The following is a 27,057-nucleotide window of genomic DNA, read 5'->3' as shown; positions in this document are numbered from 1 at the left end:
GCTTTAACATCCTTTTCACAGAATTCCGAGATAGAGACATAAGACAGTTACATATGCTACGCTTCACTGGTCCCGGGACTCCATCAGGATTGTCTTGAGAAAGAGACGCCCCCGTTGTCTAGCGTAACATCATGTTTGTGTAATCATTAGACACGAGGCTTCTCCTCATCCATCCACACATTAGGACTTACGCAACGGAAATGCACAAATCAATGCCACATTGTGTTCCCCGCATCATTGTTTCGCCATTGTTCTCGTTCTCGCTGCCAGACCAGGGTCTTTGACAAAATGTTAATCAAATCTCTTGTTCCCGGATATAACAGAAAAAGACAAAGCCCTTGGGCCTGTGAGTTCTGTGGAAAACTGGGAACAGGAGTGTACCGGCATTGTTGTTCCGCGTTGCAATCTGTTTGTGTGTTAAGTAGATTTATGCCACTCCATTATGCCACTGCCATTCGGCAGGCGGAGTAGAGTCCAATTAAAAGGTGTCCTCTTCAACGATCCGGTAGTAGGGCAGAACCAGAGCCAGCACCTCCCCCCTTTAAAATGACATCCACTTAGCCAGGCAATAACCAGGCCGAAAGCAGAGAAAACAACCTTTTTTTAATGCCAAGCATTTGTGGCAAATTAAAAAGGAAAAGGCCACAGAGGGGAATGACAATCTGGGATGCTCTTTCTCTAGATATTTGTGGGATAAATAAGAGAGGAATTCATTGAATTCCCTGTATTCCAATCAAGAAAATCTAAGACCTCTCCCCTATAACTGATCCTCTCTGACAAATGCTAACCATCCTCTTCATAAAGTCCGCTGTACCCTTTGCCCTCAACTCTTTTTAAGCCTTGCATTTTATGCTTTTACCCGCAGACTAAAGACCCATCCAACGTAAAAGCAAATCCAAATCCCGAATCTGGCAATATGAAAAGAAACTCGTTACTCAGATCAGAAATACCGGCGGAATGCTAATGAAATGATGGGCGTGGCCGCTCTTTCTTTCTCTCTCTTACTGTCTGTTGAGGAAAGATGCCCCTCAATTTCAGGTTGGCTGCATTTCATTTGACCTAAGCGGCTTTCCTCCAAAAAATTGTATGTTAATTTTTTTCGCTGGATTTTCGTTTTTCTCTTCGGGAAAATTTTCCATAATTATTTCTTTGGGACTTTTAACCTTTCCCTTCTTATCTCCGACCTCTTTGCCACTCAGAATTGGCTGAAAAATCGTTTATTAAATTTTTTATAAGCTGGCAAAGCATTTTTTTTCGTTTCCCCCTTAGCATTGAAATTTTATACGGCTCTGGTTTTTTATTTGCTTTAATATTTAAATGTAGGTATTTGTATTTCGGGGCAAACATAAATGGAGCATATCAGGGGGGAAATGGTGGAGGATTAAACATCATCATATAGGATGTTTATTTCACAATTTAACGAATTGGAATTTTATTCAATTTTTCGCAAAAGCTGTCGGTTGTAGCTGTCACAAGTATTTTTTGTTTTTATTTTTCGTTAATTTATGGCTTTTTTTTAATTTTTCCACTGCGGTTAATTAAGGCATTTTATATTGAAAATGAAAATAATTAATTATATTATTATAAACTAAAACAAAAGAAAGGAAAATTTATGAAATATAATTATTTAAAAGTAAAACAAACGCTGAATTATGCAGTGGATTATGGATTATGCGGAGTGTTTTCCCCCTTTTTTTTGTTATTGTTATTTATGGTCTTTTTTAATGAATTAAATCATTTTTAACAAAGAGAATGAATGAATGGGAACTGACAAAAAAGCTGATAGATTCATACAATATTTGTATCTTTGAGGATTGTAAAGCAATCGAAAAGAGTCTCATTGGCACTCCTTGAAACAAACCAATTCGGCAGGACTATTATTGATTTATATTTCTTATGTCCCTTTTTTCCAAGAGTTCTATCCAATTGTTTGCCTTGCGAATCTCCACAAAAATGTTCACTCCTCTTCCATACGAATATTGTTTGCCATTTTGTTGACCCAAATATCCGTTTCATATTCGACACCCGAATGCATCTAATTTTTTGCCCCGCATTGTATTTCCGAGCACATTTGTTTACTCCTCACACAGATACGCACGCACACACGCACTGAAGCAGTGCTTGCAATCTGCTTTAATGCCATATTAAGGAAAACTGAATGGAATTGAAAACGCAAAAAAAAGACACAACACACAGACACATGAAGATAGGGGGGAGCGACACTGCCAAAGGACGAAAGGAGGGCACACATCCAGAGACAGACGGACATGGAGAGAGAGAGACACATGAATAGTTGAGCGTTGGGCGAATGCGTAAACAGTCAACAGAAGAAGATGGCCAAAAGAGTGTACACGGGGTTACAGGGAGGAAGGTGGAAAATTGTGTGTGGAAAATGGGGAAACTGGAACGGAAGCACAACAAAATTTTTTAAAAATAAAATCACGCTGTAAACAGACAAAAGAAGCAGCACGAGGGGAGCACAGACGACACCAAAGGCAAGGAGTATCAGCAGGCAAAACAAAAAAGCCAGAAAGCAGCGCCACAATTTAAAGCTGAATCTATGGATACCCTTGACGGTGCATCCTTTCTTTGTCTTTCTCTGGGTTACAAACCTCCAAGGATAACTGGCATACCCTCTGCTAGAGGCTTAAGCAAGCAAAAAAATTCGAATAGACTCTTAGTTGGCATTTTGAAAGTGTGGAAGGTGCAGAAGGTTGGAAAATGTACATACAGATAGATGCACAAGTGCACTGTACAGTAGGTTGCATCTACATCTTCCATTACTTCTTGTCTTTAGAGCATTTATTGCGAAAGCTGAAACTTTTTTGTTGGCACTCATTGTTTTGGGTTTCTCTTACCACCCTAACACTCCGCCATGCTAATTTATCTTGTCAAATATGATTTAATGCCCCACATATAATGCCCCGCCCTTCTATGGTAAACAATTTACAAAGTATGAAGCCTCCGGCGGTACTCCCCACCAGAACCAATACAATAATTTATTATGAATTTGCTATGTGAAATGATAAACGAGGTCATTTGTTCTACCTCGTATTGTATTTGCAATTGCGGTTTAATTAGAAAATGTATACATTTGCATGCGAACGTTTGTGGAAACAGAATATCTATCCCAAAACACCGACAAAATTAGGGGTATCTTTAAGATAAAAAGCACATTATTTTGGCTAATTAGACAGTCTAATTAGGCGACTAATCAGCCAAACAGAACGCAGACCAGAAAGCGATTAACAGTTCTAACAGTTTGATTGAATATTCCAGTTCGAAATGTAAAAATGCTCGCATGTGTGGTGGAAAATGGGAAATCCATGCCACTGCAACTGTATGTGTGTGTGTGTGTGTGTGTACGAAATACGATATAATGTGTGCTCTCGTGGTTGTGGTTGAGAGTTGAATGTTCTGCCATAATGAAGGCTAAGTGCCGGTGGCGTATACGTAATGCATCGGACAACTGACGAACATTACTGACTTTTGTGTGTTTAATTTATTCTCATTTAAATTTTTCATAATTCTTTGGCCATAATTTACATGAATGCGTACTTAAAAGTTCATGATGTTTGGTTAATACATTCATGATTCGAATTGATTGATTTATACATATCATGGCCTTGGTGATGTGATTGAAATTTATTATGTTTCTGGCGGAGATTCGATAGTAGTTAGTGATATATATGTACTACTGCTCTCCTGACTCCTGGCTGGGGCTCCACCAAATTAAACGGTGTCAACCATTTAGATACTTCATATCCTGCTGATGTGGTTTCGCCTTCCTTTGGCAAGCAATTCCTTTCTCCCGAAAGCAATTACAAGTATTCAGCGAAATTAGGGTCGAAGCCAAGGCACAAATTAATGGACTCCAAGCCGTGATTTATGCAGTCTGGGCAGGTGCCAAGCCCCTTTCCTCCAGACTCCTAATTGCATACATATATAAAGGTATATAGATGGATGTACCGGGCCGCGCCATCAGCCATCTGGTTAGCCCTATCTCTCCTCCCCAACCCACCACCATTGGTGGTCAGTAATTTGCACGACACGACTTGGGGCGAGACGAAGAGGAAGCCTCTGACGATGTCATTAAATGCGCCTAATTAGCGGATGCCCCCGCAGGATTGTTGGCAGCATCCTGCTGATGATGCTGCTGCTGCTACTGCTGCTGTTGCTCTTGGAATAAACACAAATTAACATGGGCAAATAAATGCCTTTAATTAAAAACTTTCATAGAATCAAAATTGCACTCCTAAGCGTTAATTCAAATAGAAACCAATCTAAGGAAAAGCAGAAGGAACAGGCTAAGGAATAGAAAACTGGCTTGAGGAAAAGGCACGAAGGCAAACAATTTAATTTCACCTAACAGTCAACAGAATATAGAGCCAAACCAGAGGCAACAGCAAAGTCAGAGCCAAAGTCAAAATCAAGCCAAGTTGGGGGCGCCATTTTCCAACAATTACGCAATAAACAACAGTCGGGTAGCAGGACCAAGGAACAAGGACCAGCCATAGAACCCAGAGACCAGCCTCATAACAAGAACCAGAAACAGTTTTATAACCAGGACCCCGAAAGAGCCTCAGAAACAGGACCCAGAAACAGCTTCATAGCCAAAACCAGGGACCAGCTTTACAGCCAGGACTACGCAGAGAAGGACTCGCCATTCGAACAATGAATGAAAACGTAAATTGTGGAAAAACAGGATGGAAATTCTTTCTGGGTAGAGAAAGGAAGTCTTTAAAAATATCCCAAACGACGGCAGCTTGGCCTTTCTCCCCCCAAAATTTTGCTGTACTTTTCACTTTGTTTGCATTTCTCCTACCTCCCTTTCCACCCTTTTTTTCGGGACTGTGCCCAAAATTCATTTCTGCCTGACAAGGGAAGTCCCAAAAAAGGAAGAAAATAAAAGGGTTAAATGTGAAACTTGCCGGGATTTAGAGTGTGTGACACTTGGCCTATGTGTGGAAGAGCTTCGCTCGAACTGGAGGGAATGGTTTATGTAAGCGAAGTTGAAAGAGATATTTACCAAATGTGAAGGCAAATACTACTTTAGAAAGTTATTTAATGGCAACTGGATGAGGTCCAAATGAAGCAGGATATGGGTTTTCAAATGGTTTAAAAGTGAAATCAACAAATGGAGGCATACCAAAAACTGGAGAATGCTTTAGAGCCACAACCTGAGAGCTTTGTAGAGGATATACTGTAAGCAGCCTGATCCTTAGGCTGGGTTTTCTTTTCGTGCCATAATTAAGGCTGGCAAGGCCTTGACTGAGTGTTTGTTTGCGGTGCATAATTAAAGTCACGCAAGCGAGTTCAATGAACTCATTAAAATGCTCGGTAAACCACAGAAACACTCACAAAGAAAGAGAGGAAAATACAGCGAGTGAAAGAGAAGGACAAATAAATATTAATGGTGCGTCAGCTTATGACATACATGAAGGAGACTAGAGTAGATATCATCCTCCTTGAGAAAGAAAGCCATAGCGCCGCCAAAAACTCATAAACTTGTCACACACTTTGTAATCTTAAAATGCGGTCTTTGTCTATGCTCCTCCGTCCATCCCTCTCTCTCTCTCTCTCTAGATATATCTGTCCACTCTCTATCTCTCTCTTTGAACCACTCTTTCAGTTGGCTGGCTGCCATGAGGATTGCGTGCTGATTTCCGCCGAAACGAAAAGGAAAAATCTAGTGAAAGAAATTCATTAGGGCCGACAAACGCTTGACGTTGGCTCTCCGCCATGTCCATTCGGATCTAGTATATACGAGTATATAGTGGATCTTCACATAACCATTTATTATCGCCTGCAATTTGTCAATGTCGCACTCAAATTAATTCATTAAAGGACATTCAAAGTGATTATGGTTTCCCCATTTAACCAACCTAAAAGCAAACCTGTCCGTTCGGACTCTGACTCGGACTCGGGCTGGACAAATTAAAAGTTTTCACACGGCCACGGGAAAATGTGCGACATTTTCCCTTATTTCCATTTGTGTTGAATGCAAATGTAAATGAGCTAACTGGTCGGCGCTCCAGGTGTCCTAAACATGTCCTGCTACCACCACCTACAGGATCAGGAAACAGGACCACGCAACGAAAACTTGTGTGCTTAGCGCCTCGTATGCCCCCCCTTAAAGTCCCGCCCCGCCCCGCCGCTGTGTTGGCAATTTGTTTCAATTTTCGCTGCAGTTACTGGAATTTTTTATGTGCGGGTCTAATGCGCTTAGAAGTGGGCCAAAACAATTACATACACACACACACGCATGTACATATACGAGCGCCCTTTTGGCGCAAAACAGTTTTCATTGCATTTGGCGCTAGTTTCTCAGTGTTTTTTTTGGTTTGTGCCAAAACTTTGTTCAACAAGTTTTACGCATAGTTTGACTGTATTTCAATTAGAAAACGCAATGAGAATACGAGCCAGTCACAATTGAAGAGAAAGCAAGATATAGAGTAGAACGGAAAAACCACCTAAGGAAAATACTGCAGTAAAATTTCCTGCAGGCCAAGAAACTGTCAGAACGACATCCAAAATTTGTAAGCTTCTCAAAAATACATAAAATCTGAAACCGGCCAATGGAAAACCTCAACAGCTTGGCCATCATGGGGCCATATATAACCGAAAAGCTGTCCCACATGTCGTATATGGCCTAATCCGGCCAACATGGCATGGCCCAAAGCCAAGGACACACAGGCACACGCCAGAGAGATGGAGCTAAATGAAATTAGTTGACAGCCAGATTGTCGCAGGACGGCGACGAGCCCTGAAGCAGTTTAGTTCCAGTGAAAGCAGTGAACTCCAGAGCTCTTTGGCCAGAAGAAGGTACCAAAAGAGGTAGACCAAGAAGGCCCTCTTGGCCCAAAAAAGGACCCAGAAGAGTCTGCTGCTCGACTGAAAATTCAATTAACCCAATTGGTGGCCGACCAAAGGATGTCACCTAGCCATATAATAAAAGCCAAGCATTGAGGCTGCGCAGCGCATTAAAATCGGCTTAGAATCAAGGAAGAAACCCGAGAAAAAAATAAAAAAAAGGGTTACCACACACACGCACACGCCGACCCGTAGACACCCCACCCCTTGAAAACTCATTAAAAGAGTTGCCCCAGCAAATAGCAAAAATGCAATAAAAATCGCCAAAAGCCCAAAAGGAAAATGGGGAAAAACGAATACAAATGGCACACACACACACACACACACACACACAGAGACAGACAGAAACAGATAGAGGGAAAGAAAGACCTAAAGAAAATAGGGAAAGCATTGAGGAAGGAAAAACAAATTTGTTGCGTGCGCATAATTAAATTTTTTCTCAGAGATACGAGTGCGAGTAGGAGAGTTGCGAATGTGAGAATATTTTCTGTGGATTCGAAATGGAATTGCAAAATGTTTATGGTCCGGGGAACAGCCCAGGAAAATTTATGCAAAGGCCAAGGGGGCCAGGCAGTGGGAGTGGCAGGGGCACGGGCCGCCTCTCACCGAACAAACAAACAAATTTGGCTGCATACATTTTCAGGCACTCGACCAACACTTTGCCCACACAGTTGTTGGCCAACTAATGAGTGGGCCAAAAGGAGGAGAGCTCGATGCCGCCGTCGATGCCTCCCCATACACGAGTATCTATGGGCGTACTTTTGTGATTGTTGACAAGGGTGGTGTGTGGGTGTGCGGTCTCAGCTGTCAGCTAAGTTGGTTAAGCCATCGAAGATGCTCGACCTAAGCAAGTGGTGAACCGAAGGAGGGCTTAAGCTGAGTGAAAAAGGAAAGGGATAAAATAAACATACAAATATAAGGGTTTAAACAGAACTGAAGAGGGTATTGGGCAGAAAGAGGGTCTCGAGGAGGTTGTTCGAAAAAAGTTTTGTTGAATTCGAAGGTGACAATTGAAAGTGGTCTACGAGTACATTATTAATATCCGTCTAAGGGAGTTGGTTGCAGAAAATCAACAGTTGGATTGGAGTATGTTTCATTGAAAAGATGAATGTAGCAGAGAAAAGCCTTAAAGATACACTTATCCAATACACTTAAGAGCCTATAGCTCAGACTATTTACTTGTTTCTTTTCTTGTAGTCCTGTGTAAGATGACTCAACCGAAAATGTATTTCCTTAGTCATTCCACCTCGGCCTGCCATCAAACTCGATTTGTTTCTTTGGTGGGCATCCCCCCTTACCTGCCCCAGAAAACACTTGCCACCCACAAAGATTCATGTATCTACTTAGCCATACTCGTACACAATTCACTTAATTGGCTAACATTACCCGACAAACAGTCGTAAATCATTTATCATCCTATGTATATGTATCGTATATTGAAATCCATAGATATCGACCTGAGGCAAAAAGGAAAAAAAAACAGAAAGGGAAAGGGAAAACCAAACCAAACCAAAGCGCAGGAATAAGGAATCGTTTGGCTCTGACTTTTCCTCCTTTATTACCTTTACACGGTTTAAGTGCCCTGCTCCCAGCCTCTTTATACCGAGCTCTTTTTTTTCCTTTAGAGCTCCACTTAAAGCAAAACCAAGAGATTGGAGATGAACAAAGAGGGCAAATGAGAGAGAGAGAGAAAGAGAGAGACAGCCAAACGCAAATCAAATAAAATGCGAATAAAATTGTTAGGGAAGCTCCGCCTGCACCTCCTGGAAAAACGAGTAGCGTTTTTGCAATTTTCGTCTATATGCAAATTGCTTTTAACGTTGATTTGGTTTCAAACTGTAACTGAAACCAAAAAGCCCCTAAAGCGAAATGTTATAAATATTTATATATATGTACAATATATATATATAGGCAAGTGTATTTATGCTCTATAGATTATATGAACCCTTGGGCAGGAAAGGAACCTGAACATAGATTTTTGTATAGGTGTTCGTATATATTGAAATTATGATATTTTGAGCACATTTCTATGTTCTATTTGTAGCTCTGAGCTTTCATTTGTGCACTCTCATATTCCTCTTATATTTTAATGATGGAATGGATGCTGCAAATACTGACAAACACGAAAAGTTCTCAACATTTCCATTTACATACATATACATATATATTTATTTATGTGAGTGTAGGAGGCTGCAAAATTTACATAAATTCGTGCAAATAATGTGATGGAAATTATTGTAGATTTTTGTTGCCATTACAGAGTTTGTGCCTTGCTGGAAAATTAAATGTTTTCCCTTAAAGCGGGCAAAAGAAAATGAATGAAGTCTCAAGAAAAAGAAAGAAGCGACCCATCATGAATCCAATTCAAAGGAAATCTGTTTATATACAAAAGTCCACTAATAAATGCAAAATCAAGGACACGACGAACAACTTTTTAATATGACGAAAAGTTTGGACTAAAATTTCCATTTCATCAGAAGTTTTGCGCCCTCTTTAAGCAACATACGCAAATACAAATACAGTCCCTAAGAATTTACTATAATCCTGGGAAATCCCCTCGTATGCTTCGGTCTGTCATTGATTTAAGCCAAGGTTAGGCAAAGAAAACCCATTCATGTCAATTGGCATTTATGGCAATCAAAAGGCACAAATATCATGGGAAAAGTTTCCTCCTTTGCCTACAATTACGGCACTCCAAGAGGGAAAATTCAGCAACAAAAACACTTCAGAAGAGAAAATTCAGCAACAACAAGACCAAAAGGAAAATTAACTAAGAACTGTTTTTTTCCCTAGAAGAGGAGCCTGAAATGTGGGGCATGGCATGGATTTCCCACATGTAACTAAAAATTTCTGCAGACGCCTTCAAGTTCATGTTGTTGCCGCATGCCCCTCATGCCACTTTGCCACTAATTTTTGCACAAACAACAAACGAGACGGAAAAGACGAAAAAAACAAAACGACAAAAACGCCCACACAGATAAATACATACGCAACGCGAGCGAGCACGCACAGACATGCACAGACACGCTCAGACAGGCAGGGCCAACAGCTGTAACGGTAATAAACAACAAAGCACCAAAACCAAAGCGGGAGCAATCCTTCCGCCCCTCTTGCTCTATAATCGCTCTCTCTCTCTCTCGCTCTTTCAAAGTTGCGCAAGAGATTTTTGTCGCCAAAAGTAGGCAAAGAAAAAACAGGAAAGGCAAGAAAGGGAGCCCTAGGGTTCGAAGCCGTGGATACCCTGAGATATCTATCCTTTGCATTATATGGTCATTCAACTAATATCAGGATCAAGTACGAGATAGTGATCCGATTTGATTGATTTTCTATAAAACCAATAGCTTTACATAAACAGTCTCAGGACCTGTATACTCTCTGCCCTCCCAAATATGTGGGCCACATCGTAATACCCTCTTTAAGGAGCATACAAAATAGTATAAAGATAAAAACACACACGCAACAACAAGAAGAACAAGAAGTAGGCTAACCCAAGGCACAAGGCAGCGGGTGGATGGGGGTTGGGGGATGGGGAATGGGGAAAAAGCGCGCGCGAATGTTGAAAAATTTCGCACGACGCTGCAAGCGTTACATGTGTCACACGCCACCCCTCTTTCACACCCGTCTCTTTCTGTTAGACATGAATAACCGCCAGCAGGGCGAAAAGATGAGTTGGAAAGAGAGGGAGGAACGAACAGCACTCGCGTGGCTTATACGGCAGCCAAAACAAGACACATGAGTAGCACACGCGAGCTGGGATCGGCATCAGCATCGCATCGCATCGCATCAGTAGCGCAGCAGCAACCCTTTGGGCGGATTTTTATATAAGTTCTGGCTCTGTTGCTGCTGCTATAGCAGCAACAACAGCCATAACACGGCAGCAACAAGAACAACTACAAGCAGATAAAACATAACCACGGAATGCAATCAGAATGATACTCCTCGTACCACGGACATAACAGCTAAAGGCTGTTGGATTCTGGTAAAGATTTATGCCAGGGAATTTATCAAAATGGTGGAAATTTAAAAGTTTAATCCAAAATGAAAGAAAGAGAACTGGATTGCTCGTCAGAGGAACCGAAAACATTTAGCAGTATAGTAAAACAAGTTTATCTCAAGAAATTCTGCGCCAGATCTCTTCCTAAATAAACATCAAAACTGAGATGAAAATGTTTTCATTCCATTACCACCAAGTGCCACCAAAATAATACCAAGAATTTAGCCAGTGGAATGGTTTTGGGGTTTGTCAAAGAATCCCTGAAATGAATATCATGTGAGAGATTAAAGAGAACTCTCCAAAGAGTGTCAAAAGAGCCAGCCAAATGGGGTTATATTTAAAGGCAATTAACACTAAAGAATACTCTGCGTATATCTTATTATTTTTGCGAATGAAAATGTTTGCATGTTTTCATTTCATTACCAGAGAATTCCCTCAAAATGTTACCAAGAATAAAACATTTAATGGTTAACATGTGTGTTTATGATATGTGGCAAAGGATTACAAAAACTGAAGAGCCTTCGAGACACCTTTTAACAAACTGATGATTGAATAAAGATGTATCTTTACATTGGGTTCGGTTAAATTTCCACCAATTTAACATTTATATTTTCAAATGACTCAAATCTAGCTTCAAAAGCAATCAAAAGCGAGTTGAAAATGTTTTCTTTTCATTATCTTTAGGCTCGAACCCATGCAGATATACAGACCTTAAGGCAAAATCCAATACAAGCCAAAACCAAACTTCAGGCAAACTCCGTCGGCATCCCCATCCAACCAAAACTCCGCCAAAATTCCACCCAAAACCGCATCCAAAAACGCGAGACAGTCAGGAAACCCTTACCTCAAACACGACCGCAATCAACGGGGAAAATGTTGCCGCCAGCACAGCCGACAGATTGGTTAGCCGCATTTAACGCGACAAAGTTTTTCGGGCAGCCCCACAATTTAAATTGAAATTAGTGAAGGAGCACACAAATAATCCCTGGGAAACTAAATTCTGGCATTCATTGAGAGGCAAAGAACGGAAAAAAGAGCCCTCTCTGGGTAGCTCAGATTAGCAAGAAAAGAAATGAAAGCCTTGGGGCTAGGATTAGACAGCCGTAAGATAAAAACACTCAACACAAAAGAAACCCAAGAGGGCAGATGGGGCGTGGGGGGTGACTACATATGTATGCAACCAGGACAACCACATAATTGAGTTATTACACTCACTGACAACACGGCCCAGGGCGCATATAAATTTATCCCCCGAACAACAAAATAAACTAACAGAAAAATGAGGAAACCAGAGAACCAAAAAAAAGAAGCAGTGAGGAACGCCGAAGAGAGAGGCAATGCATGACAATTTATGGATTCTTGGAAGGGCAGATCAAGTCGCCATATCCATGCGCTACAGCAACAAAAAGAAGGTGAAACGGATAAGGAAGAAACAAGACAGTTTAATCTGTTTGGGAAGAGCGACTGCTACGAATATGCAAAAGGGCGAAAACAAATTTCTTGTATACAAGGGAGAGCTTCGTGGTGCCACCTTGAGGCACTTTAAAGATCTTTGTCGCACGACATGTGCGTGTGTGTGTGTGTGTGTGTGTGTAGGGTCAACAAGAGCCGTTCATAACCGAAAGCATATGATAAATAAAGCCGAAGCACTGACAAGCAGACACGCAGACACCTAACAGACCCTTGATAAATGTGGCTAAGGGTTTGTTTGTATGTCCTAAGTGCCAGCCATCCTACCACTCTCTCTCTCTCTCTCTCTCTATCTCTAGAGAAACCATATCCACTCCTCCATTGTTAGTTTGGTGAAGATGTCAACGCTGGTGCTGGTGCTGGTTCTGCTGCTGCTGTTTGAACGCAGACCAGACCCGGCCCTGACTCGACCTCAAGCCGTGGCATGGCCCAATGCATATGTATGCGTATTAAAGATGCTTCAGAAACACACACGCTCGCACACTCACTCACACTAACTGCAGCTTGTGCTGTGTCAATATGTATGTAAATAAGCGGGAAAACAAGTGGTTATAAATTTATAAGGATGATGAAGGCAGGCGGCATTGCGTATACGCACCATCGACGCCAAAAGCCGTCAACCAAGAATAAAGAAAGAAGCATATTGAAGGCCGAAGCCTGGGATACCCTCCATAATGAAGGCAGGACCAATAACTATTGCCTATGGGCAAGCCGATTTCCATAGATTCCACAGAAATAAATATTCGCTCAATACTGATCACTAGGAGAAATTCCATATAGGATAGAGAGCTCTGCCTTTTCTACGCCACAAACATTACAAACAAATAATAACAACCTTCCTTACAGAGTAAAATATAGCCATATACACATAGCCATAACTTCCCTATCTCTATGTTTGTGTATACCTTAATAATACCCTTAAGAAAGGACGAGCCGGGCTAAAACTCAATAACAAAATGAAAATAGGCAACATTTCTCAGAGACACAGAAACAGAGAAACAGAGACAAAATGAATGGAAGAAGGAAAATAAAATAGAATAAACACGAAGCGCAAGATGAGAGATGAGAGGAGAGTGCCAAGAACTGATGAGGCGTGCAAAAGAAAAAAATGTCCCAGCACCCAAGATCTATCAGCCACAATACGAAATAAAGCTTTCTTCTAGCGAAGCTACCAGCATTTTCCCAGCCAGCATTGCTCCACTCACATTTTTATGGCTCGCATCCTTGAAAGTTTTTAATATGTTTATTTATATAAACGCTGGAGCACTGCTACCACCGTTGGCTCGTCAATGTTGTTTATCACAGCAATGGTTGTTATACAACCCCTCCTGCCCCTACTCCTACCCCTACGCAGTCCCTACGCAGTGTACTACCGTTCTCAAACCACTCCCTGGCCGCTGGTAACCCAGTGCTGTCCACTACAATTTTGCTGCTTTATTACGCTTCTCATAGAATGCCATAAAATTAAAAGCAATTTTGTCGTTGCTTTAACTTTCGTTCGTTGGGGTAAAAAGGTTTTTCATTCTGCTTCGGATTGCATTTACAGTCGAGACACAATGGAAAGGTATAAGAAGTTGAAAGGTCAAGTTGTGGGAGAATTTTCCTTGGTTTGAGAGCACCTTTTCTATTGGCAATTTGTGTCGAATTAAATTTAATTGAATTTCCTTTAAATAGTTGAATGCAGTTAGCCTTTTTTGGGGGTGAAATAAGACTCATACTCCTCTTAGGAATTACTGTATTTAAGCCCAAAGAACTTTTAATGTATTCTATTGTTAAAAGTTACCAAAACTATAAACGAATAAAGGCACAAGTGCGTTTAGACATTTTAAAATGCTCCGAATTATTTATATTAATTAGAAATTTAATCAAACTTAATTTGGGCACTTATTTCCCCCACAATTGTTCAATTTTTCGGCCCCAAAAGTTGGCTTTATTAGAGAGCCCACCCATTTTCATTTAGTCCAGCATTTAGATAGGTCCCCGGTCTGCTCCTTCAGCTTCAGCACAATCCATCATTAATAAAAAGCTGTTGGGAGGCCGACATGCGTGTGTGTCTGGCCCCGAGCCGTGGCCCCATTTTAACCTTCACACTTTTGACAATTGCCCTCTGGCAGCCATATCTTGGGGCATTGTCATTGTATGGCAATTTACGTTACCACCGACAACTGGAAATCTTTTTTTTTTTTTTGGTGGGGGCGGCAGAATTATTTATTTTGGCCCATTGACAACAAAACAGGAGCATCAATCATTTCCGGGCAATCGGATGACAATGCCCCACAGGGCCTAAGGCAAAAGGCACAAGGCTGTTGTATGCCACAATATTTTTTAATATCTAAATGAAAGTTTAGACTGTCATGTTGATGAATTGAAATATTGCCGCACGAATGCGTTACGCAGGTAATCAAGCATAAGAATTGGCAGGGATTCAGGCGAGAGAGCTCCCCCTCCAGGCATCCAGGAATAGAAGAGAGAGAATGAACTTTACACTTTAAACGGATTTCAAGTGGTTGAGAGTGTGGGTGATTGGGTAGGCCAGGGGGTCCTTTTCCTCAATTGGGTGGCTGCCTACTCCTCATTTTGCTTTGAGTGGCTGGGGCTCCTCTCAAAGTAGGCAAAAGGGGGCCACGCACAGGGACTACAAAGCCCAAAAAGAGTTGTGCCTGGTCTAGGTCCAATCCCTCAATGAACTCAATGTTATTTTGAGGCCCAAAAAAACTCAATGAAATTCTAGGAGCAATCGCTCAATGAAATTCTAGATGTGAAAGACGATATGTAAGCCTACAAAATATTTATTTAGGCACAATCAATTTTATGGCAATACGGTTTTTATGGCCCAAAGACAGGCCTAAAAAAGAATTTGCGACCTGAATTATGCAGAGCTTGGCTCTCCGTCTCTCCCTCTCTCTCAGGATATTCACATATATATGTATGTATACATAGAATTTACAGGCTGTGTGGGTGTGTGGAGGTGCTGTATGCTTGTGTGTGGGTGAATGCTTAAGCGTGCATGAAAATGCTGCCAACAGTAGAAACATCAACGGAAGCGCGTGCGTGACAGACTGTGTGAGTGTCTGGTCCCTGCATATATGTATATGTATGTGTGTGTGTGTGTCTATATCCGTATCCTGCCTGGCTGTACAGCGTATGGATGTTCGTGTGCTAGCGGAACTTTTAAACTAATTTGAAATTTTAATTTAATTAATTTGTGTGCGCATTTTTTAATATAAATGTGTGTGTGTGTGGAGGAGATGGCAGAGTCCTTGAACCCGGATATAGAAGATGGTGATGAAGAACTCTCAATAAATCAAGGCATCAGGTGCGTGCCTGGGAAATTATGTGGAGCAAATGTGCTGTTGTCATCAAACAAATTGGAACTGAGGGGACATAAAAATGGTATAAAGGAAAATGATTAAAGGTAGAGGAAGTCATCAGAATGATGGGTAGATTACGAGTTGCTTATTGTCCGAAATACCATACACCTATACTCTTGCAATCTGCTCCTCAATACTGCTATTCTTACTTGCAAACAACAATTGAGATCTTTTCAACTGAAAACTTTTAATGAGAAATGCCATTTTCCCCCCGTCTTTTACATTTTCAGACAGCCTGCAATTTGCCAGCAAATAGAAACACAATTATGGGAAATTCGAACCAAACTACGTCAAAGTTCATTAACAACAAAAATACAGGAAACGCAAACATCAGAAACAACAACAACAACAGGCAGAACAGCAACTACAAACAGCAAAAAATGTAAAGGGCCCCCTGAGAGTGGACTTTAAAGAAGGGGCCCGCTCAGCTTTTGATTGGAAGTGGAAGTGGGCTTAAAAGTAGAAGGCAACAGGCACCAGAAAACCAAGAATCTCAATTGCAACGACTATTCAGGGGACAAAAGCCGCATTCAACAACAACAGCAACAGTAAAGAACCTTCAACAACCAAAAAGGACCTTCAACAACAAGAAGAACGAACCGCCAGAAACCACAGAAAAATACGCAACATAAATGAAGTTAACAATCTGTCAAATTGCTAAATTATTTCTGCTGTTGACAGCCTTCTTCTTTCTCAATTCCCCCCATAGTGTTGCCTCTTTAGCCATCAGCTCCTCCTCGACCGCCACCACTACCAACTCCTCCATCAGTTCCTTCTCCCCCTCATCTTATGCCACTTCCAGTTTTATATCTCAGCCAGACAACGTTTCGGTGTCCTCATTGGGTGTCCTTGTCCTGCAAACGGCCAAGAAAGCAAGTGAATCTGGTGCAGCATCAACAGCTGTGGCTACGTGGACTTCCGCAACGACAACAGCCGCAGCAGCACCAGCAGAGACAGCAACAACACTTAGTAGCAATTCAATTTGGAAACCAGCAACAGCCAGAGAAGCGACATCATCCACAAGAAACCCACGTAATGCGCGTGATGCTGAACGTCAGAGACGTCAAAATCAACAGGACACAGAGCAACAGCAGCAGGAGCAACATAGGCAACAGCCACATCCAGACGAGGGCCAAGAAGAGCAGCAGCAACATTATCAGCAACAGCAGCCAAAGGTGCAACAACTGCAACACAAGAAGGAACAACGTCAAAGAAGACAGAACAAGCAACACCAAAAACCAAAACCCAAGGCCCAACGGGTGGGCGTTTTAATACCACCATCATTGCACACTGATATGATGCATGTGCAACAGGGCTTCCACAATTTTCTCGACTTTTTCCAACTGCACTTTTCTAATGTCAGCGTCGATTTTCTACGTGATGTGGGTGAGTACACAGAACAAAAAAAAACAACCGAAAACCCAACAAAAACCCGACCTAGAACCGACATCATCAGGCAGCATCAAAAGCCTGTGTCTGGTACACATTTTGTTGGCTGTAAGCCCCTGATGGAAATCCCTGCCAACATGCATTTACACATCGTGTTTTATCGATGATTTGTGTTTGTGCTCAAGTTTCCCTTCTAGCCGCAAAAAAGTGATGGCCCACAGCATGGTTGAGGGTTTCTGGGCCGTTTATGAAGATGAATTGGCAGCTTGTTTGCTTGGGGCTAATGTTTGGCCAAGGCAACAGAGTGGAAGCCATCAGAGAACTTTTCTAATTGAGTGGGAATATACAAATCAAGCGATAGAAATTAAAGATGAAGTTATCTGATGGCCAGGAAAGATGCAAGAAAGACGATAACACTAACCATAACCAGAGCATTATAAGAATATTAAAGGGATGACTCAAAAAAGATAAAAGTTGAAATTTACAGCATCTTTGGGGGGAAAGCCTTTCTTTTAGCCTCAGCCTTCTGCAAACTCAATTTGCATGCATTATGGCTGCCTTCCCTTTCCGCTTTTCGCGCTTTTTCTTCTGCCCTTGGGTTTCTGCCTGTATAAATATTCCACGCTTTTTCCCCCATCAATTTAACCTAATTTAAGCACGTCCTTTCTTTGAGCTGCCGGACTGCTCAATAGTCTTGACTTTTTTATAGTTTCCTGGGCTAGTACTTACAACTTTAATTATAGTTCCTTCAATTAGGAAGCAAAAGGGGAAACTTTCTAGCCTTCCTTCCACCTCCTTTCGCCTTCAATTCGTATCATAAATATTTTCGTAGCCCCTGCCTGTGACAACTCACAATTTCCGCACTCGAAGTTTGTTCTGAACTGTCGCTATGGCTGTGGCTGTGGCTGACTTACTATTTTATTAAAGCCAGGCAAAAGAAATCCTTGGCTTTGAGGGCCCCCCCAACCATTCACAGCTCGAGTGTTTTATGATAGTTTTTCACTCCTGCTCGAAGGGAGAAGCAGAGGCCAATGGCTAAGTAAGAACCAAGAATACTTGACAGTCGAGAGGAAGAGAAAAAAGAATTGAAAGAAAATTTAAAAGGGGAGATTTGTTCAGAAGATTAGCAGCTGTCGTTGCTTGGATATCAATTACGAGAATAATTGCACAACATGGCGTATGGGCAATTCAATTGTAAATGGACTTGGGTGAGCAGCATCCAAGTCCAATCAATCCTCGGCCATTGTACGGTTTCTTACAAAACATATATTATCCAACTATTTCCCAGAACCAGACCCGGACCTCGACTCGGGTATCCTTTTAATTTCATCCTGAGGTAGGCAAAAGCGATACAATTTATAGATTTTTTTCCTGCCAGCTTTTGTGCACTTGCCAGCCATAGGGTCTTCTCTCTGGCCCATAAATTGTCACCGGCAGAGGGAAGCAGAGGCGAAAGGGAAGCCATATGCAACTAGATTCAATTTCAATATTTTGCAAAACATAAAAACCAGCAACAACGAGCCATATGTACATTAAGGCAAATGGAATTTATTTGTCGCACCGCATGGGATGGTTTGGTTTGCAAATTGAATTTCCCTGTCAGCTCTCTGGAACTTAAATCAATTTAGATGTACTGCATTCGTTAGAAAGTTTTATCTTTTATTTATGACACCTCAGAGGACAGGAGGGCAGCACCTTGCATTGAAATTAAAGATATCAAATTTAAACTTTCCGCCACGCACAGAAATTGTTGCAATTGACAGAAACTTTGGCGCCAAAAGTTTGCCATGTGTAGAGGATACTCGCGCACACCCGTGTTTACTTTCAAAACTAACTGAAAAAGAACTGAAAACTAAGGACAGTGAAATGAAAACTGAGAGCCAAATGAAAGAATAAAACAAATAGCCAGACAGGGAGGACGGCACAGTCAAGGCAACTTTCTAAGACAGTCAGCGCCCGTCTCCAGACCCCGACAAAGTCTCGCAAGTTAAAAGAGGGTATTTTTGCTGACTGAAATAAACTCTGCGCTTATCGCGATCTATGGCCAAATTCATTTAAAGAGCTAATCATCAGGGCAAACTTAATTTCGGGTATAAATATTCAGGGAACATAAGCTGAAACTTTGCCATTTTGCACGCAAAAGTTTTTAATTTATCACGAACATTATTTACCAGCGAAAGTTGTTAAGCTTTCGGGGATTAGCACAGTATTTTATGTATTTAAGATTACAGATAGTTATATATAGTTTTCATGGCGGACTTTTACTAGCTGTGGAATTATATATGGAGTATAATGCACCGACAATTGCCAGTGGCATAGTGGCTATTGCTGTTGCTGTGAAGTGTTGCTCCCGTTTCCACTTGAAGCACATCAAGAACATAGCCTAGAGAGCTGGGCATTCATAATTCTGGCCACTTGTCGGGTGCTTGGCCAGTTACTTGCACTGCCAGACGTTAGTCCCCCGTTAGCAGGCAATGCCCGTAGAACCTCAAAGAAGAGCGGCACTTGAGGAGCAACAATTTTTTGCTGCTGTTGCTGTGGCAGACATATTCTCCACTGAGGGCATGGCTGTTGCCTTCATCAGCAGTAACAGTTACTACACCGCTTAAGCACACACATACACACAGAGACACACTGCGTTCTTGGCTTAAATATGCACAAGTTTTTTTATATGCCACATAAAATGTTTCTCTTTCTTTTTCGGTCTGCCCTCCACTCTGCCACCATGCCACCATGCCACACTCTGCACTCCAATGATGACGACGATGCCAACGCACAGATTTAAGTGGCTTCATTAAATTACTGGAGCTACCGAAATACACCAGCGTTGTAAAGACTTTAAATGCGGGCATTAATGCAGACACCGACGTGGACCTGAACCTGAACCAAAATGGAAGCAGTGGGAATAGCTCTGCGAATGTGGACATTGACCCAGCCAAAAAGCAACTGCCACGTCAGCAGCATCAGCAGGAGCCACAGGAGCAACAGCATCAGCAGGAGACTAAAGTGAATCAGTCGTCAGCAGGAGACTGGAATGAGAGGAATCATTGGAACGATGCCCGCAGCTTGGGTCACTGTCATCAGCTGGCCGAGCAACTGGCACACGATTATAATAAGACCATCGTCCTGTGGCCCTGTCCGCGAATGAAAGTGAGTATGTCCCTTTCTTTAAGACCTCCCTCCGTTTTTCGTGTATGGCAGAAAGAAGCAATGCAGGTGGTAAGGACATCATTAAAAGGGGATATGAATGGAACAATTGATTGAAAAAGGTTTTCAAAGGGCATACGAATTTAAGAAGGGATTGAAACAGCTCAAAGGAAATATCAGGGAATCTGGGAGAACAGAAATATCTAAGAGAATATCAGAAATATATCTTTGAATTCAATAAAGACTTGCCAGAAAGGTTCATTGATCCCCTAATGACTCATTCGTGGCCAGTTCTCGACCACCTCGTTGCTCTTTTCAAGTCAACTTCAAATACCACAAATCCATGTGGCATTCCCGTCGCTAAAGCCAAACAGTTGCTGCCTTACATAATTAGTTGTAAAAATATTTGCGGTCTAATGCAAATGTGTACATATTTATTACCTTATGTAGGAGGATTACATGTCGTGTATTAATTAAGCAGCAATTGAAAGAAAATAACTACGTAAAAGCCTAGGAAAAGCCACAGGCATTTTGCAGCTAAAATTTGCAATTTCGCAACCCAAACCCTGAAGCAGGCGACAGGAGATGGAAAGAGCAGTCCCCATCCATAGATGGGGATGGTGGCGTGGGGTGGGGTGGGAACCAAGAGACAGAAGACTAGTTGGCACCACAAAACTTCATCAAGTCAAGTCTGTGGTCGGAGGAGGTTGAAGGTTGGCTGGCAAACAGGAAATGGAAAAGCAGGCTATGGCCCTGGAAATGAAGAAGAGTTTTCGTTTGAGTGGTCCGGGTGGTGGTGGGGGTGTACTACTATCCGAAATATGCTGGAAAATTGCTTGATGAAAGTCGACGCCAGCATGAAATTACTTTCTGTGGCAAGCGTTGAGCTGATGGGGCCGAAGGTGAAACAAGGCGCAACACTTGCCACACTCTCTGGAAGTGCATGCCAACAAGTGCCCCAAAGAATATTTTATGAAATATTCCAAACTCCAGCTGTCACAGAAAAACTTTTGCCAAGTACTCGTAAAAATTCCCTTCGTTACTTTTGCATATTTTTATGAGGATTTTTTTCTGCCCGACAATTGATTGACAAGTGGAATTTTCTCCTTAGTCTGGCCGAAAGTTTGTTAACTTGTTGAGAGTGTCAGCCAAGTTATTAATGAAAATCTGAAAAGCGATGAAATCCACTGACAAACTATGACAAAATGATTGACAAATGGGTTTGCCAGTGCCAGTACCAGCACCATAGCCAGAGCCAGTCCGGAGAAATGAGCAATGGCCTTATAATGAACTGCCAGCTTAGACCCCCGAGAGGTTATTGCTGCGAAAGATGTATGGCAGCGAGAAGCACCAAAGAGAGCAAAATGCATATAATTTCCATGCAAATCAGCCAATAATAATGATGCTGATGGAGGAGCAAGAGCGTCCAGGCAGCTACAATATTTCACTCTTATTTTTATGCATGCCAATAACCATGGCCTGCTGCTGCCGTTTAAAGCTCTTCAAGGATGCTCCTTTCCTGAAGAGATCTCTTTGTCTCTCCCATAAAAATGCTGCAGAATCATCAACAAAAATGTTGCTTAGCCAGCCAGCTGTGTCTGTCTGCCTTTCTGTACATTTTTATGAGCTGACTAAGGTTTATGTCAGTTGCAAGTTATTATTGGTCTGGAAATGCACAAATGCACATCAAATGCAGGAGCAGAGGCAGCAGCAGCAACATACACTGGCAAGTGCTTGGTCAGTTACTAAAAAAAGCATAGTACTCGTAAAATATATAACCCACTCAGGGGAAGCCCTTAAAATTCCGTCACAGAGCACTTCAAACAACTTGTTACAACCAGCCAGAGCGACATCTAGCGCCGCAGAAAGCCGCAAACTGTCGCAAAAGCTATATCCGACCCAACTAAATCCACCTAATGACTCTCCACATCTTCCTTCCTCTTTATACCTCTCTCTTTTGGGTATTTCCCTTGTGGCAGCTGTAATTTTCCTGCTGCCCTTATAAGTATGCTATGAAATATTTTCGCTTGGCTTGCACAAAAAAACGAAAATGGAGACCCTGCTTAAGTTTTTTATGAGTGCCGTTTTATGAGTGCGTTTTTTGGGTCGAAATTATCTTTAAAATTAAAACAAATTTTGTCATAAATTGAGCATAATTAATGTACATACATTTTTAGAGAGTTTTCAAAGGTAATTGGATTACATTGAAAGCTGCAAAAATATATGTGACTTATATAATGGAACTGCAGCTGAAATATAAATACTTTTGTTAGAGCAAACAAACCTTAAAGAACTTTAATAACTTTAACGCCAACATGTACCATCTCAGACAACACATGATAGCAACAGCAATCCCCCGCACACGTGTACGATAGAACATTAAACCGCAGTTGTTGCAGCCACGGAGCCATAGCTTGCTATATCCTGGCGGACCCCACAAAACAATGTTGCAGATAAAAGTGTTTTTAATTGACAACAAAGCAAAACCCGAGCAAGATAGGAAGCTTAACTGGTAGCAAGGTGCAGCTCATATACCCTTTTAAGAAAAAGCACAACCGATTTTCCATGGATTTGGTGTTTGCGGCGAGCCACGAAATGCCTCACATCCAGCCACAATTCGGAGATACCAGAAATATCTGATGCTTTAATAAATGAAAGCCTGAAATGCAATACCAACAGTAGAGAGAGACAACAGAGATAGAGTGCCGCAAAGTATGTTGCAAGACCAAAACTGTGCCACAGGAAAACATACACCCACACACCAAACATAGACAGCAGACAGCAGACCATAAACGACATATTCCGCCATTGAATAGTGGACCGCGGGGGATCATTGGGGAGTATACCAGCAACAGTGGGGAGTGGACCACGGACCATGGCCCGGCGACCAGCGACCAGCACCACGACTGGCAACAAAGTAACAAAACGTGCAATTAAGTGTGATTTTTATGCGCTCTGCAATATTTATGCGCTGCTGTTGCAATAGCACACGCCTACCGCACAGTCGGGTGCCCTGGCATCGGCATCGGCCACGGCACCGTCACCAGCTCCGCTCCTAAATCAGCGACACAAATGCCGCACAAAAGTTGCAATTGATGCGCTTTGTTGGCCGCTCCTTCGCCGAGAGTGCGGGAGTGCCACCAGAGAGTTGGGAAAATTTGCAAACTGCCAGGCGCCTTGGGAATGTACAGAGGGCAGACTGAAAGCGGGACGGGGCGGCCTTTGAGTACGGGCAGGGAATATACCGAATAGCGTTAGGAAGTAGCGATTGGGATAGGGAAAAAGGGTCAGCTTAAAGCGTTGACATTGTATAGCAGGGAATTGCGCATACGCCACTTGGGCCAGGCATCTCTGTCGACACTCGCACAGACACTGCAGTGTACTGGGATGAAACCAATTGAAAATTGTATTCACATTGTTGGGTTTTCCCATGGCTAAAGTCAGCTGAAACTTTGCTCTACACCACTGTGCCACTGTGCAAATACAGTGCTTGCCGCAGCGGAGCATACATGCACATAAAGACACGCATAGAAGCCCGCATCAAACACATTTCGGGCTTAGTTTTCCATAACGGTCATTGAATCTGAAGAGCCCTGGAAAAGCGCCCCAAAACCGAGCAAAGTTTTTCACCCTCTCAGAGGCGGGGTTTTTTTTCAATACCCTTTTCCAGAGAGAGAGTCTCTTGATTTTGTACAGATGCAATTCAAAAACGAATAATGATAGATATATTCCTCACAGGCATCAACCAACCATCGAATATATTCCATTGAAAGACTTCGTCAATCAAAGGGTATCTAAGAGTTCGATCAATTCGGTTATCCTTTCGTTTCTTGGCTTTTTTCCACCCATATCAATTTCATGCAATTTACATCATTTTAAACTTTTGCTGCATTTTGTTAACTTTTGTGGGTTTTTCAACTATTGTTTGAATTGTTGTTGTTTGTTCCGCTCGAATCGCTTAATACGGTAAATTGAGTTTGACCCTGCAGCACACACACACACACACGCACACATACATTTGAATACTGCTTCTGCTGGTATATGTGTGTAATCCGAAAGAACTTGAATAATCCCCAAGAGAGAGCTAGAGAGAGAGAGAGAGAGAGACAGAGAACTTGCAAATAGTTTAATGAAGATTAATGTTGCATTTGAATTGAGGGGCAGGATGGCATTCCATTCCCGCGAGACATTTGAAATCACTCAAAGAAACGCTTGCCTTGCCAGCAAAACACAGTGCAGTGCCAATCTGGATCGACTTTGCCATTTATCTAACAATTTGCAATGAACGCAAGCGAAACAAGACACATGGGAGAAAAAGCAAAAGTGGGAGTCTGTCAAGTCAGAGACGGAACTGCATTCAAGCGTTTGTCAGTCAGTCAGTCATTCATGGGTGACTCTCCCTCTCTCTGTCAGTCAGTCCGTCATTCCGTCAGTCATACAGTCACTTGGCAGTGCAGTTTTTCATGGCGAAAAGTGTGTGTGGATACCAACAGTCCGCATACGCTGAGCATTTGCCTTAGACTCAATCAGTTTGACAATTGACAATCCCATAGCCAGTTTGAGAGCTGCCTCGATGATAACGATGACATCCGTTCTGGCTATGCACTGATACTGATATGACCATTCCAGAGAGTGCTGTGTGCATGTGTGACTGGGGAGGGAGACCCTAACAATGGATCTGTCAACACGATTGGGTTAGGCAATGGAGGAAAGAGAACGTTATTTTAATAAATAATATGTGGAAAGAGCCTTGAGCTGTTTGGCTTTTGTGGTGTGTTCTGATGATAAACTATTGTTTGGCTTCTGCTGTTTGATGGATTTCTAAATGGGAATATTTATATATTCAGGGGTTTTCAAATGGTACATTCTCTATGGATACGTCAATTTCTGATTCCATTTAAGGCCACACTCTAGATGACACCTCCTTTATAGGATTCTTCATATTTTTCTGGGACACTTTGGCCTTGGCCTTGCATCCTGTTTGGTCATTGATTTACCGTTTCTAGTTGCGTTATCGCTGCTGTTGTTGCTACTGCTGTTGCATTGCTCTTATTTGCTTCCGACTGACGCTGCTGCATGCGCCATGATTGATTGCTGTTTACGCGCCTCGGCTTCGCTCACCAAATGGAATGCCATGGCATTCCATCGCCCCATGCCCCATGCTCCATGCCCACGCCTATACCCCTGAGGCTAGGAAGCATTTAAATTGAATTTTGGCACTTCAGTGAATCCCCCTTTTTTGCAGCATTTTTGTAATTCGATTTCGAATCGCTGGGAAAGATTGAATTGCAATTTTGCATGCCCTTCGTAATTGTGTTTTCCAGACAATCTTATCAGGAGGGCGAGATCCCTGAAGCCCTGAGCGTGGAACCACTTGAATGTCCAATAACGTTGCTCATACGCCCCATTGTCAGCTAATCAAACTTTAAGCAGCTTTCCACTTTCCACTTGGCCACTTTTAGTACTTCCACTCTCCATTTTCGGAGTCATGGCAGCTCAAATGTGAGTCAGCAGACACAAACACAATTAAGTGCACTCGTGACCATGCCCCATGTGCAACTCTGTATCCTTTCCCGCTGTCCCTTTTGTTCGTTTCTGCTTTGGCCAAATTCATGCGACAAGCTAACAACAGAACTTACAACGCAGCTGTCAGCATGTCATGCTTCCACTCATATCCCCCTTCATTGCAGTTTTCTGAAAGCAGCGCTAAAAACCCGCTGCTGTCCCGGTCGACGACAACGACGATATATACGTAATATTTTGCAGTAGATATCAAAGCAAATGGAGCTTTGTTTGCCAGAATCCACAGAAATGGCAGTAGCAGCAGTCAGAGATAGGAGAGAAGCATCAGCGGAAGATGGAGGAGGCGCTGGAGAAGCTGCAGCAGCATTGTATAAAGATGGGAGGGAACCTGCTGAAGATGACAGAGAAGCTTCAAAAGTAGCTGAAGAATGAGAAGGAGCTGCAACAGCGAACTGAAGATGGAGCTGCAGCAGTATCATCATCAGCTAAAAGAAAAAATTGGCTTATTTACAATGAAGCCAAGAAATGTTGCCATATTTAAGGTCAATGAACCATCACGCCCCTTTGAAGTCAGCCACACATGTGGCACAAGTATCAAAGAAAGCTACATTTTTGGGGCATCAACTTTAAGAGATTTTGAGGTTGAGTGATGAAAAGAAGGTTTGCCTTTGCTGCGAAACTATTAATATCAAGCAAACACACTCTAGCCTCAATTGAAAATCACGTACACTTTTGCCACACTTAAATGAAAATTACAGCGGGCATTAAATACTCGAAGGCTGCGCCCAATCAGGATCACTTAAGCCTCGGTCACAAGTGCCAAACACATTTGCCTTTAGCCGGATCAGACCCGGCCATAATTCCACTTAACCCTCCTGTTGACTGCAGGTGGCACATTGCACATGCAAGCCAGTCAGTCAGTCACACATGTACCAGAGTATCTGTATCTGCAGGTGTCTGCATGTGAATCTGTATCTGTATCTGTGTGTTCAGGTTTGTGTTCGTGTTGATTCCACACTTGTGTGTGCCTGGCTCCTGGGGTATATTGATTTGCGGCTGTATTCTCATTGATTTTTGATGCGCATCACGCAAATTAAGAACAATTTCATTTCGGGGGCTTCTGTGAGTGGCATATTTGATTCGTCTGTGGCAGGAAGTCAAATGCAGGACAAACAAACAGCAGGGGGAATTCCATTTCCATCTAAATAAACTATTATCTCTGTGGGAGAGAGATTTGCCGTGGCATACGGGAAATTGTTGCGTATGACATGGCACTTCCAATATGATAAT

At 42.2% G+C, this 27,057-nt stretch overlaps 1 protein-coding gene across 3 annotated transcripts in view; it reads left to right on the top strand.

Moving 5' to 3' along the window:
- Positions 1 to 27,057, top strand: part of LOC4802304 (uncharacterized) — a 54,105-nt gene that overhangs the window by 3,585 nt on the left and 23,463 nt on the right. For all 3 annotated transcript variants that reach the window (XM_015182243.2, XM_015182241.2, XM_015182244.2), the window contains exons 3-4: positions 15,939 to 17,094; positions 19,877 to 20,247. In XM_015182243.2, the coding sequence (XP_015037729.2) occupies positions 16,341 to 17,094; positions 19,877 to 20,247 (1,125 nt within the window). In that variant the 5' untranslated portion in view covers positions 15,939 to 16,340. The remainder of the gene's footprint in view (positions 1 to 15,938; positions 17,095 to 19,876; positions 20,248 to 27,057) is intronic.

This window comes from Drosophila pseudoobscura, chromosome 2, assembly GCF_009870125.1.
Source record: "Drosophila pseudoobscura strain MV-25-SWS-2005 chromosome 2, UCI_Dpse_MV25, whole genome shotgun sequence".
In the NCBI taxonomy this organism is placed as follows: Eukaryota; Metazoa; Arthropoda; class Insecta; order Diptera; family Drosophilidae; genus Drosophila; species Drosophila pseudoobscura.
The sequence above is the reverse complement of the archived record's forward strand: the minus strand, read 5'-3'. Positions and strand labels throughout refer to the sequence as shown.